Source organism: Heloderma suspectum, chromosome 1 (assembly GCF_057233095.1).
Source record: "Heloderma suspectum isolate Gila_16-S chromosome 1, 16-S_ref, whole genome shotgun sequence".
In the NCBI taxonomy this organism is placed as follows: Eukaryota; Metazoa; Chordata; class Lepidosauria; order Squamata; family Helodermatidae; genus Heloderma; species Heloderma suspectum.
In genome coordinates, this window is record NC_139458.1 from 166,242,671 (window position 1) to 166,259,304 (window position 16,634).

General features: G+C 44.2%; 1 protein-coding gene across 1 annotated transcript in view; it reads right to left on the reverse strand.

Annotated features, from left to right (window-relative positions):
• LRP1B (LDL receptor related protein 1B) overlaps positions 1-16,634 on the reverse strand; it is a 1,474,154-nt gene that overhangs the window by 458,507 nt on the left and 999,013 nt on the right. Inside the window, exon 17 of the mRNA XM_084809602.1 lies at positions 15,121-15,261. Coding sequence (XP_084665728.1) covers positions 15,121-15,261 — 141 coding nt within the window. The remainder of the gene's footprint in view (positions 1-15,120; positions 15,262-16,634) is intronic.

The following is a 16,634-nucleotide window of genomic DNA, read 5'->3' on the forward strand; positions in this document are numbered from 1 at the left end:
GTAGATCAGTCCAAAGTCATACACAGAAGTTCCGAGGAGAGTTTGCAGGCACAGGTAGAGGTGAGGTCAAGGCAGTCCAGGGGTTAGTTCACCACTGTCTGTTTTAGCAAGTGTCCAGGCCAGTCAGGGGGGTGTCTAAAAACATTATCCAGAGGCGTAGCCAAGGTCTAGGAGCTTATCCAATCCTATATCTTGAAAGCGAAGCCAAGGTTAAGGTGCTGTTGTTTGCAGCAAAAAGTAGGCATCGGCGAGGCTGAATTTATTTATTTATTTATTTATTTATTTTCTATACTGCCCAATAGCAGAAGCTCTCTGGGCAGTTCACAAAAATTATGGGCAGTTCACAAAAAATTATAGCTGGTCATTAATCAGCACAGCTGGCTAATTAGGTCAATGGGTTGCTTTTAAGGGAGGCCACCACACTGTGACTTCCATTTGTTCTTTTGCTGAATGTGTCTGACTCTATGCCGTTCAGAGAGATGGATCCCCTCAGAGACTGCTTCCAGCATTTGGGGAAGTTCAGGAACTTCTAGAGAGGGGTCCAGCTGCTCCTGCAATGTTTCCAGAGGAGGCCTGTCAGCCAAGGCCTCCTGTTGCTCACTGAGCTCCAGCTCGGGCCCACGGCACTGGCTCTCCCCCTCTTCCTCAGGTGAATCTTCCTCCAGGTAGGGCATGACAGATCCAAAGAATTTTAGACCAATTTGATTGCTCAGTGTTATTTCTAAACTGTATTCCAATTATTTACTATGTAGACTAGAGTCCTGGGCTTCTGAAAATTCAATTATTGCTAGGGATGTCAGAGAATTCCGCCACAGATTCCAGTAAGGCTGGATTCCTTAGAATCCGGCCCGCCGGAATCCGTGGCGGAATGGCCTCCCCTTGCACCACCCCATGGAATCCCCAGGATGGAGCTTACCTGGCGGCGGATGTGGCGGTGGATGCAGCTCCAGCTGGTCTCCCGGCCGCTGCCAGGTTGCTGCAGCCGCAAATGGCAGACATCGTAGCAGTCACCATTTGCATGGCTTCCTTTTGCCATGATAGGCTATGTAAATACTTACATAGCTTATCACGGCTTGGCAGCCATGCTAATGGCGGCTGGCATAGCAGCCGCCATTTGCGGCCGCAGCAGCCTGTCCATGGCTAGAATTCCAGCTGCGGCTGGCCCTGGCCAGCGGCTCCACGGAGTCGCCATGGAGCAGAGCCAGCCAAGGAGGATTCTGGGGGGAGGGGCGGAGCGCCTCCCCCCAACCACTGATGCCCCGGACTGGACAGGTGAGTACATTTTGTACATCCTTAATTGTTGCTGAATAACAAGCTGGGTTTATAAAGGGAAAGTCAACAATAGATCAATGTTTTGTACTCCATCACTTGATTCAAAAATACTCTCACAATGGTAGAAGAGAGTTGTTTCCTTCTTTCATGGATTTTAGTTCCACTTTTGATCTTATAGCCAGAGACCATCTATGGCACAAATTATCTGCTGCAAATATTGACAGACGGCTCCTGTACTTAATACAAATGCTCCACTCTAATACCTCTCTTAGGGTCATATTAGGGGCAAGTGGATAGCTCTCAGAAAATATACCATCTGACAGAGGTGTCTGTCAGGGATGTCTTCTGGCCCCCTTCTTAATTTTTATATCAATGACATTGTACAGGAACTGGGTGGTTGGGAATACTTTCCGGTTTCTATTTTGTCAAGCTCTCAGTTCTTTTGTACGTCACTGATATTTTTATTATTTCTACCACATTAATTGGGATGCAGAGGTTGTTGACCAAACTGATTAAGTTTTGCACAAAAGAGCACCTATTAATTGTTGTTGCTGTTGCTCAGTCATTAAGTCGTGTCCGAGTCTTCGTAACCCCATGGACCATAGCACGCCAGGCCTTCCTGTCCTGCGCTCTCTCCCGGAGTGTGCTCAAATTCATATTCATTGCATCGGTGATGCTATCTAGCCATCTCATCCTCTGCTGTCCCCTTCTCCGTTTGCCTTCGATCTTTCCCAGCATCAGGGTCTTTTCCAGGGACTTTTCTCTTCGCATTAAGTGGCCAAAATATTTCAGCTTCAGCTTCAGGATCTGTCCTTCCAATGAGCACTCAGGGTTGATTTCCTTTAGGATTGACTGATCTGACCTCCTTGCAGTCCAGGGGACGTATAAGAGTCTTCTCCAGCACCACATCGAAGGCATCAATTCTTCGGCGCTCAGCCTTCCTTATAGTCCAGCTCTCACAGCCATACATTACTACTGGGAAAACCATAGCTTTGATTATACGAATCTTTGTTGGCAAGGTGATGTCTCTGCTTCTTACTGTGCTGTCTAGGTTTGCCATAGCTTTCCTCCCAAGCAGCAAGCATCTTTTAATTTCATGGCTACAGTCACTGTCTGCGGTGATCTTGGAGCCCAAGAAAATAAAATCTGTCACTGCTTCCATTTCTTCCCCTTCTATATACCAGAAAGTGATGGGGCCAGATGCCATGATCTTTGTTTTTTTAATGTTGAGTTTCAAACCAGCTTTTGCACTCTCCACTTTCACCCTCAACACGAGGCTCTTGAGATCCTCTTCGCTTTCTGCCATTAGGGTGGTATCGTCTGCGTATCTGAGGTTGTTGATAATTCTCCTGGCAATCTTAATTCTAACCTGTGATTCATCCAACCCGGCGTTTCTCATGATGTACTCTGCATATGAATTAAATAAGCAGGGTGACAATATACAGCCTTGTCGTACTCCTTTCCCAATTTTGAACCAATCGGTTGTTCCATGTCCTGTTCTTACTGTTGCTTCTTGTCCCTTGTACAGGTTTCTCAGGAGACAGGTAAGGTGGTCTGGTACTCCCATCTCTTTAAGAATTTGCCACAGTTTGTTGTGATCCACACAATCAAAGGCTTTAGCGTAGTCAATGAAGAAGAAATAGACGTTTTTCTGGAATTCTCTTGCTTTCTCCATTATCCAGCGAAAGTTGGCAATTTGATCTCTAGTTCCTATGCCTCTTCAAAACCCAGCTTGTACTTCCGGTAGTTCTCGGTTCACATGCTGCTGAAGCCTAGCTTGTAGGATTTTGAGCATAATACCTTACACAAAAACAACAGTGGTCATATTTGGTAAGAAGAAGAATAAAAAACATACATGGAAATTGGATAATAAGCCCATTGAACAGCAGCATAATTTTAAATATTTGGGTCTCAAAGTTAATGCTTAGCTTTCATGGAAACCTCATTTGAAGGCAGTTGAATTGAAATCTTCCCACTCTATACAGTTCCTGATGCATTTTATTAAATTTCAAGGAGGGAGTTTGGTCACACCAGCACTTGAGATATTTCTGAAGAAGGTACTTCCCCAACTGTTATATGGTACAGAGGTATGGGGGTATACTAATGCTTCCATCTTAGAGATGGTACAAAATTCCTTTATGAGATTCCTGCTAGCTGTCCTTCAAGGCATACCGATTTCCTTTCAAAGGGCAGAAACAGGAATCCTCTCCACAGAAACATGTCCTCTTCTTACACTTGTCCTATACTGGCTGAAGCTGTCTTGTATGAATGATTCCCACCTGCCCCAAAAAATGTTTCAGCAAATTCCAAGTGCAAAGTTCGGCAAATTCGGCAAATTCCAGTGCAAAGTTCTTCAGTAAATTCTGTAAGACATATCCTACATACTTATGGGATTTGCATAGAAGCTTTACCTGCCTACACTTTCAAGAGAGTTAAACAGTTGTTCAAAGAAAGAATCCATCTATATTCTCAGCGGTGGGACTTATATACCATTTAGGGATGTACGAAAGTCCCCTTACCTGGCTCCAGAAGGTTCCGCTGGGGGGGGGGAGGTGCTCTGTCCCTCCCCCCGGAATCCTGGCTGGCCGGCTCTGCTCCGCGGGGATTCCGTGGAGCCACCAGCTGGCTCCGACAGCAGCCAGACATCTGGCCGCTGGCTAGCAGGGACGCAAATGGTGGTGGCCGTAGCCACCGCCGTTTGTGTCCCTGTAGTCAGCCATGATAGGCTACATAAAGACTTACGTAGCCTATCATGTCTGGCTTAAAAAAAAACAAAAAACGCGTGTACGCAAATTATTATTATTATTATTATTATTATTTATTAAATTTATTAATCGCCCATCTGGCTGGTCACCCAGCCACTCTGGGCAATATACAACACACCATAAAACAATTTAAAACAATAAAATTCTACCATAATTTTTTTTTTTAAATACCCCAACCCACCCCAAATGCCTGCCTGAACAACCACGTTTTTAATGCATGACGGAAGCTCATTAAAGAGGGGGCATGACGGCGTTCCCTAGGGAGGGAGTTCCACAGAGTGGGGGCCACCACAGAAAAGGCCCTCTCCATCATCCCCACCAGTCTAGCTGTCCTGGCTGATGGGACAGAGAGAAGGCCATCCGAGGCTGATCTTGTTAAGCGGCCTGTCTGGTGTTGCTGGAGGCGCTCCTTAAGATAGGCTGGGCCGGAACCATATAGGGTTTTAAAGGTCAAAACCAACACCTTGAATTTGGCCCGGAAAACAACTGGTAACCAGTGCAACTCCTTCAGCACTGGAGTGATGTGATCTCGCCGGCGGCTGCCTTTAATCAGGCGAGCCGCTGCGTTCTGTACCAGCTGCAGCTTCTGAACCGTCTTCAAGGGTAACCCCATGTAGAGCGGCTACGGCCACCGCCATTTGAGTTCCTTACTTTTGGCTGTCTTAGTCTATGTAAGTCTTAGTCTACATAAATATTTACGTAGACTAAGACCAAAAATAAGGAACACAAACGGCGGCGGCCATAGCCGCCGACATTTGCGCACACATTTTTTTTTTAAAAAACAGACGTGATAGGCTACGCAAGTCTTTACGTAGCCTATCACGTCTTGTAAAAAAAAAAAAAACCAAAGCGACAAGACTGCAAATGGCAGCAGTGGCAGCCGGTTGGAAGACCAGCCGCCGCCGCCACAGCTGCCGCCGCCCGGAAGATCTGCCCCAGGTAAGTCCCGTCCTGAGGGGGATCTGTGGGGGGGGCAGGCCATTCCCCCACAGATTTCGTGGGGGCCGAATGCACTGGCATTCAGCCTCACTGAGATCTGTGGCGGAATTCTCTGCCATCCCTAATACCATCACCCAAATGCTGTACTCAATTTGGTATCCATTATGTAAAGGACATTTGGTTTGAAGCAATACTTTACAACACTTAATGTGGATTCTTTAAGAAAATCGTTCACAGCTTTAAGGTTCCAGTGCATGACCTCTGCTTAACTGAAGGGGAGGTATGACAATACACCCCCTCATTAACGACTCTGCATCTGGTGAAGTTGAGGATAAGGGATGTACGAAAGTTCTGCCATGGATCTCGGGGAGGCCGAATGCCAGCGCATTTGGCCCCCGAAATCGGTAATGGAACGGCCCGCCACCCCCGCCACCCCCCCGGGACGGGACTTACCTGGGGTGGATCTTTCTGGAGGCAGCAGCTCCGGCGGCGGCTCTGGCGGCGGTTCAGCAGCGGTGGCAGCAGTGGCCGGTCTTCCGACCGGCTCCCACCGCCGTCATTTCCAAGTTAAAAAAAAAAAGTGATAGGCTACGTAAAGATTTACGTAGCCTATCACGGCTAAATTTTAAAAAACACCGTGATAGGCTACGTAAATGTTTATGTAGCCTATCACGGCTGATTTTTTTTTAAAAAAAAGCGCGTATGCAAATGGCAGTGCCCATGGGTGCCGCCATTTGCGTTCCTTATTTTGGCACATCTTAGTCTACGTAAACATTTACGTAGACTACGGCGAAAATAAGGGGAACGCAAATAGCGTAGATGCTACGCTATTTGCGTTCCCCTTATTTTCGCCGTAGTCTACGTAAATGTTTACGTAGACTAAGACGTGCCAAAATAAGGAACACAAATGGCGGCGCCCATTGGCGCCTCCATTTGCGTACGCGCGTGTGTTTTTTTTTAATCAGCCGTGATAGGCTACGTAAACATTTATGTAGCCTTTCACAGCTGACTGCAGTGATGCAAACGGCGGCGGCTACAGCTGCCACCATTTGCGTCCCTGCTAGCCAGCGGCCGGATGTCCGGCCGCTGGCGGAGCCGGCCGGTGGCTCTGCAGAATCCCTATTTGCGTTGCCCTTAGTTTTTAAATTTGCGTTGCTATTTGTGTTGCCCTTATTTTCGCCGTAGTCTACGTAAAGATTGACGTAGACTACAGCAACTAAATAAGGAACGCGAATGGCGGCTCCCTATGGGGGCCGCCATTCGCGTACGCGCTTTTTTTTTTTTTTTTTAAAGTCACCCGTGATAGGCTACGTGACGATTCACGTAGCCTATCACGGCTGACTTTCCAGATCTAGCCATGATAGGCTACGTGAATCGTCACGTAGCCTATCAGGGGACGGTTTTTTTGTTTTTTTTTTACTTTCGTGTTTGCGGCCGGGCGAGGCGGGAAGCCTCCTCCCCGGCCTGAATTTCGGCTGGGCGAGGCGGGAAGCCTCCCCCCCCGGCCTGAATTTCGGCCGGGCGAGGCGGGAAGCCTCCCCCCCCCGGCCTGAACTTCGCGGGGGGAGCAGCGAAGCGCTCCCCCCCACCGCGAAAAAGCTGCGAGAAAAGGTAAGTGACTTTCGTTCACCCCTAGTATTTTATCATACGTGTTTTTTAAAATTGTGATGGCCTATGGCTTTTAACAATAAAGGTTCATTCATACTTTTGTATATTTATTCTACAACTTTAACATTCTTTGGAAGTCATTTTGGTGTATATACTAACACCATTACTAAATCTAAAGGGGGGGGGACACTTTAAGCAATAACAAATATGAATTACTTTTGCTGCCTTTGATTCAACTCAGCACTTAATGCCAGGTGGATTTTTGGTACAAACTATGCAATTTATGCATAGACAACTAGGCCTCATATTATCTCTTTGCTTTTAAAAAACAAATTATTGTAGTACTTCAGAAAGATTAAATCCTTCCATTTTTTAAAAAATCACCATGGCAGTTATGAAGTAGGGAGAGTTAAATCTTATACCTGACCACATTTTCTTTCCTTGTTTTAAAGTTCAAGTGAGTGTCTTAGCATGTTCAAGCATTACACAATCTGGAAATTGATTGATCTTACTGTATGGACACAGGGTGAGATAATTAACTTTGTAACCCTATTTATATATCATAGTATCTCTGTGTATATTATTTATTAATATACACAGAGAATAATATTAATATTCTCTGTGTATATTAAAATGAAGGCCAACCTTTTTTCAGAACATGTGCTTAAATCTCTCCTCTGAAATCAATGGGATTTTAAAATGCTTAACTTATGCTTGGAACATGTCCTGAATTAGTAATGAAGCCATTCATTAACTTAATTTTGAATAATTCAAAATGGTTTTCTGAAGGGCTTATTATTAGTAGGTAGATAGTTACAATTTTGTACAAATAACCCTTCCCCTAGCTGGTCCTGAAAGAAATATAGATGAGAATTTAGGAGACATAATGGCATAAGATGAAGGCCTAGACCTATGAGGTCATTAAAAAACAAAAAACAAAAATACTACAGTTCAGCAACCTATCCGAAACGATAAAATGAAACCTTTGCTGGACTGAAAAATATGTAGCACTTAAAACTATTATATTAAACCTTCTATTAAGCATGGAATTAATCAAGATCTAAAACTGATTCAAAGTGAACCCTTTTGGTTATAAAGCTTTTATACTGTCCCAACAAGAACCAATAGTATAACCTTCATTTCAATACTCACTTGAAGAAAAGTAAAGGTCTCAATCAGTTTTATACCCGTACACCAGGGGTGGGTAGAAAGTAGTTCTCCAGATGTTTTGGACTTCAACTCCCAGCATTCCTGAATCTTGGTCATGCTGGCAGTGTCTTCTGGGAGTTAACGTCCAGAACATCTGATCTACCTTCTGCTCATACCCACTGTACACTGCTTAGAAAAGGGGTAGGTGACATTTGGGGGGGCTTGTGGACACATGGCATTTTGAGAAATTGTCCTGGGCATCACCACAAAATGGCTGTCATGGGAGGTGTGTCTAGTCACAAAGGATGTAACCTGCCCCAAAGACTGAGTACAAGGCAAAGATGGAGTCTGATCCCCAGCACACTAAACAATTCCTTTGAACCCACAGTTTTCAGCATCAACAGAAGGCAAACACTTTTCCTCCCCGCTGTCAGGAGCACCCTGGTGGCCTCTTTCAGTGAACTCCAATAGCTAACTCAAGACACAGACGAAAGGTTTCTTTTCAAGGCTTTAATCCTTTTACAGCTTAATGACTCTTTCAGATGCTAATCACCAGCAACTAAGCAAGGAACAGCAGAGTGGCCTATGCACCGAGTAGGCAGTTGATCCCCATTTGAAGGACAGTCACTTGAAGACCCTGAACTTATGGGCTAGGGAGAGATCCTCCCTCTTTCCCTTGGGTCCATGGGAGGTGGCTGTTGCTTGTGCGCCAAACGGGCGCTATGCCTCCTTTCCATGCCCTCCATCTCTCGTCAAGAGTCTAGCAAGCCCTGTTCCCGCACTTTCTCACTGCTAGGATCACTATCTATCTCAGGAATGCAGGCAGGAGCAATCTCTGCCAGCTGCTGTGCCTGTGAGGGATGAGCTGGCTCCTCTCCCACAGATTGCTGATCCTCCTCAGAATCAGAACTGCTCTGGGGTTCTATTGGCTCAGTTTCCACCCTAACACCCACCTCCACCTGCCTGCCAAATCATTCTTCCTATCTCTTTTCTCTCTCACACCCTGGCTCACCACCCATAGATGCTCTCTCTCTCTCTCTCTCTCTCACTCACACACACACACACACACACACACCCCACATGCTCCCATCCATCCATCCATCCATCCATCATCCTTCCATTCACATAACCCTTTGCTTTGAAGTGATCCCAGCTGCCAGAAAGAACATTTGTTAATTTAAAAAAAATAAAAATGGGATTTGAGATGGGTAGTGCACCTTGATGGATGCAAAGGATGTCTGGGTATGCTCTGGGCACCATGTTGCTGACCCCTGGCTTAGAACATTGCTTGTACTTATCAAATGCTTGTTAACATCGTTAGTCACTAAAACATAGTGCAACTGTTGTAGGGGCCAAGATGCTAGTAAATCACGCCACTGAGTTCTTCTCATCCTGTGGGTCATGCTCATAATGTAGTCTGAGGGCTCACTGGAAGGGCTCACATTCATTTCAAGAATTATGAGCATTGTTTCAGCACCCCAAGCCCTCAGTGCAGACATATGGGCTACTCTAGCTTATATTGCTCCAGATGGTCCCAGTGACTGATGGCAACAGATATATGGTCAGCATTAGTTACACAATCCACAGTACTGGCTCCCCGCATTCATCCCAATGGTATTTCTGGAAAACAGTTTTCCTGACAAGAAACAAAAGAGGACTTAGAAAGCCACTGCTTAGCAGAGTCCTGGACTATGACAGAAGACATTGTGCCTATGGGGTCTCATAATAACCACAACTTGATGTTGTCCTCTCCTAGCATTAACATCTCTTAGAACTGAATGGACATATGTCATTATTACAAAATTATTATACTATATCAAAGAGTCATATATACATATAACTTTCAAGCAATCCAAAGTGTGAAAGGGCCTTTGTAATATATAAAGAATGCACATTCAAAGCAAGTGATGATCATTAATATTCCATAAGCAGAAAGTGAAGTGATAGCAGCAAGGTGTTAAAAAGGACGAAAGGAGATCTGCAAGCTGTTAATCCAAAAATAGTATTTTGGTAGAAGCAGAAACATAAGATTGGATACTCATTTTTATATTAGTATAAAACTAGTATAGCTGGGGTGGGGAATCTTTTTTAAAGTTGAAAGCCACATTCCTTTGGTGGAAAGTGGTTGAGGGTTACATGCCAGCAATGGGTGCAACCAAAGCCAAAAGGGGGCAGGAAACCCCTTCTCTCTCTCTCTCTCTCTCTCTCCCATCCCCTTTTCTCTCTTTCTCTCTCTGTGTCACACCCTTTCCCCTCTCTCAAACCTCATTCCCTCTTCCCCCTTCTTTCTCTATCACACCCATTAATACATTTCCCTTCTCCCCATTTCCACACCTTGCTTGCATCCACATTCCCTCTTCACAAAGGTGAAGACCTTTTTATTTTCCCAGGCATTTTAGCTTTCTAAATTTTTATCTTTGCTGTTTTAAATCTGTATTTTAAACTCCTGTACTGCTGCTAGGTTTTATTGTGGTTGTATTGTTATATTGTGGTTTTAATGTTCTATATATTTTAAATTGTTTTATTGTGTGTTGTTTGGTTTTAGTTTTTGTGAACCGCCCAGAGAGCTTCGGCTATTGGGCGGTATAGAAATGAAATAAATAAATAAATAAATTCACACCCTTTCCTCCATCTATCCCCTTCTGTCTCATGCACCATTCATATCTCATGTCTTCCACTGAACTTTTCTTCTGTGATGCAAAGGGAAAATGGACATACAGCAGGTTGCTAGGGCAAGGAACAAAATAAAATGTTCCTCTACTAGCAGCTTGTTTTCTTCTCATGCTAGGGATGTCAGAGAATTTTGCCACGAATCTTGGGGAGGCCGAATGCCAATGCATTTGGCCCCCCAAAATCAGTGGCGAAACGGTCTGCCACCCCGCGCCCCCCCTGGGACGGGACTTACCTTGGGCGAATCTCCCTGGCGGTGGCTGCGGCTGCGGCAGCCAGTCTTCTGACCGGCTGCCGCCACCGCCATTTCCAGTAAAAAAAAAAAAACTGTGATAGGCTACGTAAAGATTTACGTAGCCTATCACGGCTAGATTTTTTAAAAATACCGTGATATGCTACATAAATGTTTACGTAGCCTATCTAGGGATGGGGGAGAATTTCTCCCCGAAACTTCAGGAAGCCGAGTGCCAATGCATTCGGTCCTCCGAAGGTTCAGGGAGAAATTCTCCGCCCCCCCGCCCCCCCCGCCACCCCCCGGGATGGGACTTACCTTTTACGAATGTCGCTCCCGGCAGCGGGTCCCGGCCGCAGTTCGGCAGGTCTTCGTCAGGGGCGGGGGCGGCAGCCGGTCTTTCAACCGGCTGCCGCCGCCGCCATTACAAAAAAAGTAAAAAACAACAACAACGCCCCTGTGATAGGCTACGTAACGATTAACGTAGCCTATCACGGCTAGATTTGCAAAGTCAGCTGTGATAGGCTACGTTAATCGTCACATAGCCTATCACGGGTGACTTTAAAAAAAAAAAGCGCGTATGCTGATGGCAGCCCCCATAGGGAGCTGCCATTCGCGTTCCTTATTTGGTCCCTGTAGTCTACGTAAAGATTTACGTAGACTACGGCGAAAATAAGGGCAACGCAAATAGCGTAGACGCTACGCTATTTGCGTTCCCCTTATTTTCGCCATAGTCTACGTAAATGTTTACGTAGACTAGACGTGCCAAAATAAGGAACGCAAATGGTGGCGCCCATGGGCACCACCATTTGCGTACGCGCGTTGTTGTTTTTTGTTGTTTTTTTTGGGGGGGTTACTCAGCCGTAATAGGCTATGTAAACATTTATGTAGCCTATCACGGCTGACTGCAGGGACGCAAATGGCGGCGGCTATGGCCGCCGCCATTTGCAGACCCAGCCGGTCAGGATTCATGGCGGGAGGGATGGGGTGCCTCCCCCCTGGCCAGAATTTCAGACGAAGGGACGGGGCGCCTCCCCCCCACCTCGAATCACATTTTGTCAAAGGTAAGTGACTTTCGTACATCCCTATCTCATGCTGAGGGGTGGGGTGGGGTGGGGTGGGGCTTCTCTTTCTCAAGATGCAGCAGGCTTTTGATGGAAGAAAAGGGTTATCTCTTTCTCCACTGGCAGTTCACCTGGCTTGCATGCTAGATCTTTCTCAGCACCCAAAATGGAAAGTCTTCCCTTTCTCAGCACATGAGACAAAAATGCAGAAACCAAACGATCACTCCCCCTCACCCCACCAGCAGCTTGCTGGGGTGGGGGGCAAGATTAAATAGGGAGGGGTTGCAGAGAGGCCATGGGCCAGATAGGAAACCTTTGTGGGCCGATTCCCACAGGTCAGAGTGCCTTCTCTACTATAGTATAGGGACAGATAAAAGCCATGGTGGTGAAAATCCAAGAGAACAAAGACATAAATTCACACTTCAAAACAGTTTGCTTTCAACCCATGCTGGGACCTAAGAGACCTACACTGAGTCAAGACACTGCTCCTTTATAAAATCATGTTGAGGATAGCTTTTGCCATGCCCCTTCCACGCCAAGAGTCTGCAGTTTCGGGTACACTTTCCACATGATTATACCAGATGTGTAGGCAAATATTTGCTTTAAACAGTAGAGCAAAATAGGAGGAAGGTCATCACACAAAGGCTGCAGCTGTTAGAATAAATAGAACACAATTTCATTGTAAATGTAGCAGCAGCATTCACTCAAATGACAAGAATGATGAGAAAGGTGACGAAACCTTGACCCACTAGTAAGTATCACTTGCAAAAGCATGTGATGACATAAACTATTACAAAAAATGTGGAAAACCACAACATTCAGTGGCCAGTCAAGAGTTCCTGGAAAATTTCTCCCCAGCCACATTGCCAGAAACCAGTGTATGTCTACGGTAAGCCTATGTGACTACAGCAAGGAACATCAAATCACACAACATAAAACACTTAGTGAAAATTGAATGTACAAGAGGATCATGGCTGGGAAGGGATCATAACTCATGCTTTGTTTGTGGAAATTCCTGTGTTCAGTCCTTGGCATCTCTAGTTAAAGAATCTTTGGTTGCACCTTTGAGAAGGTGTCTGCTTGAAAAACATTGCCAGCTAGGATAGACGGTACTAACTAGATCAGCCAGTAGTCTAAGATAAAGCACTTATACTTCAAGCCAACTGCAGATTCGGAGGGGCTTCTGCTTAGACATAGGTCTACCAGACTTGTCTCTTGGTGGCTTGGGGACTGTAAACAATACCAAGATAGTTTCCACATGAGCCCACATCCAGCCCTTACCCACCTTGCCCCATCCAGAGGGAAAACACATGATTTGATAGATCAATTAGAAGTGGCATGAAACAGCACCCCACTTCCCCATGGTGGTCGCATCATTACTTTTCAGATCACAGCAGGCCAGAGCGGGGTGGGTAGGTGGACTTGATTCTACAATATGAAAAAGTAGCCACGCTGCTTTGGTTCAACATTTGTCTTTAAAAAAACCTCAAATCTCACTAAAGTTACAGGCAATCTCTAGAAACTATAATTGAAATAGTAATTTACCAGTGATTGGTCAAATATTTGATCCATGGAGCAAAATAGAGCATGAGAAGATAGAACGTAGTTTTAAATTGCAGAAAAAAATGTAGCATATTTTGCTGTCTAAAACAACTTTGGCAGCAAAACATGTGAATAGATGTATGTCTTTTACTTTACAGAGAGCATGAAGTGTTAAAAATCTCATCTGTTGGAGTTTGTTTTTTTTTAAAGAAAAAAGCGGGAACTACTTAATTAGGGATGGGCGAACTCACCCCATCCCATGCCACATGCCAGAGCCCCGCCAGCTGTGCAGTGAGCTACTGGGTGGTCCATGGGCATCCAGAGAGTGGCGCACAGCCACCCGCTTCTTCACTGAACCACCATTTTGCGTAAAAAAATGCCCTTTTTCGTAAATAACCATTTATGCAAATGGTGGCCATGAAGGGGACATTTACGCAACATTACAGGCATAAAAAGTCTGTTTATGAAAAAGGGTGAGCCACCATTTTTATGCAAAATGGCAGCTCGGAGAGGGAGCAGGTGGCTGTGCACTTACCTGACTCAACATGTGCCGTGCCAGGCAAGTGTGGGGATCTGCAGACTGGTATTCTGAGGGCTGAGCCAGCAAGAAATAGCCGAGCTTCAAGCCACGACCAGATGCCCGCACCATCCCTATACTTAATCATGCATAAGCCTTCCAACCCTAGAACACCTCTCAAGAAGAATTTTACAGTGCAATCATATACATGTCTACTCAAAAGTAAGTTCCATTCCCATGATGTTCAATGGGGCTTACTGCCAAGCAAGTTGGTATAGGATTGCAACCTGAAACTCCTTAAAAAAAAAGGAAAAGAAAGAAGCCATACTAATACTCTTCTAGCACCATTAAGGGGTGCTCCGATGATTAGGGATGGACAAAGTGGTCTGTTTTCAGTCCATGTAACTTTCACATGTGTTCACATTTAAGTCCTTTTATCCCATTTCTGCATTAATTCGCTTTTTAAAAATCCACACAAAAGTTTACGTTTAAATATGCATGGACACCGCTTCTCTATGGCACAATCCCATGCTACTGGAAAGAATGTGTGAATTTTAAGCAGCCATATTGGTGGAGCCAGTTCTGTTACTCTTCCTCTACCAATTAGCCCCATCTATGTTTCTGCTTATGAGGGTTATGATAAGGTAAGAAAGACCTACTAGATTAGTCCTGCCCACAATGGCATGATATTGCACCATGGGAATTGACTTCCCTACCACAATAACAAACTAAAATCTTTTGGAAGCATTTTAAGATTCTCATATAAGCAGGAATGCTGCTCACTGCTGACACTTGCTGTCATCTTCAAGCATACAAGTATTTCTTGTTCTTACAATGGTTAAGTAGTAAAGTTGTAGCAAACATGAAGAATTGCTTGTAGTGCAGTTCCCATATGTCTCCTTTTACAATATACTGAGGCAGCAAAAACTGTACAACATCTTGTTCCAAACTGAAGCCTGTTTTTTTGGACACCCTTCAGGATATCATTGCCAAGCAGCAATGAAGTGTTTAGCAGCCTTCTGCACAGTAATGCTGTCTTCAGGGTATTTAAATTGATTTCCCTTATTTGCAAGCAGAGTTTGCCTCCTGGCCCAGCAACCAAGCAAGGGCAAAGGGCATTAGCATCAGAGGAAGAAAAGCAGCCGTACTGGAGTGTGAGGATCATTAGCATGATCAGTGTTGTGAAGCAGTATCATTTCAGTATGCTATAGACCCAATGTACATCTATTTCCCACAAAATGGATGATTTATATAAAAAATTAGACAACTGCAGCTTCATTTTCATGCCCCTCAGACACTTACATTTTTGCATGTATTAAGACTCTCATAACAACTATTAAAGAAATAGAGAACGATACCTACAGCAAATCTCTGAATGTTCATCAGAGCCATCCAGGCAATCGTCATCACCATCACAACGCCAGCGATCTTGGATACAATGCCTGTTCTTACACTGAAACTCTCCCCGTTTGCATAACTTGGGTAACAATTCTCCAAAATTAACTAAGGGGACAAACATATAAAGAAAAGGAAGTATCAGTTGCTTATATGCAAGCATAAATTTTCTTTGTATTGTAGCTATAAAACACCCTCAGCTCTTGCTAAGTATTCCCATATTCAGAGTTTCCTGTAGGATCCTCATATGAATATATGGCCAATTTACATAGCCATTCTCACCCCAATCTTATTTAAAGTCTCTATATTGTTCCTGCATAAGAGCAGCACAAGGTTTCACCCAAGAATCCCCTGCTTCCCTGAATGGCTAAAGGACAGGAATAGGGGAGAAATTAGTCCGGTTCACATTTTAATGTGAACTTACCTATTTTTGCATTTTTTGAACCTGTACATGGATCAAAATTCAGTTGTCTTTGGAAATTTGCACTTCTCCAAGCTTTGCAATGGAGAGCTCCAATTAAGAAAAAGTGTACAAAAATGCACATATTCAGGGAAAGCAAACACAGAAATGCATATATTCATGAAAAAGCATATATAAATGCATATTATCTATGCATATTATATACAAATGCATATCCTAAAATTAAAAACCAAGACAAAAACTGCTTATAGGCAGAGTGGTGTGTATGCTGTACTAAAAAACCCTACACTAACAAAATCTGAATTGTACAAGGTGTGCAAATTCTGAACAGCAAACATCGTTTGTATCATTTATTGTTCTTCAAATGTTTATACAGAGGTATAAGGACTACAGTTATACAGGACACTGAAGAATCTGCTCCCTTTAGTTTATGAGATTTCACTCAGCACTGCCCACACTAAAGTTGCCATTAAAGTATCTAAATTCCAGGTAAAACTTGTAGGTTCCTCTTTAGCCTAAGTTTCTGCAGATATTTCAAGGGCTCTTTACGAATACTGATAAGATTTACTATCCCCATTTACAAGACAGAAACAATTTGACTCTACTTTTGAAAACACGTAGCAAACTCTGGTCAAAGAAGAACCCTGCAACAAAAGTAAACTAAGTCAGGGGCAAGAGACACTACAGAGGAAGCCCACAGTATTCTCTGGTACACCTAGACTGCCCCATCCCCATCCCCATCCCATATACAAAAGTAAAGGAATCCAAAACATCGTTTTGCTTCAATGCAATTCTTTGTGTCCCTTGGGTGGGGTGTCACTCTGATATTGTTTGCTTTTGCTACAGGGTTCTCCTTTTAATTGGATAAGTTTACTGCAAAGAAATAAGATGGAATATTCTACTAAGAGAATATGTCATAATACAACACTATATTACTGCCTATTCCCTCAATATCTTGTTTGGCTCTCATAAAAGGGTGCAATTAGTTTAGATATGTGTTTATTTGATAGATTTACATCCTACCCTTCAACATGTGTTTTCAGGGCAGCTCACAAAATTT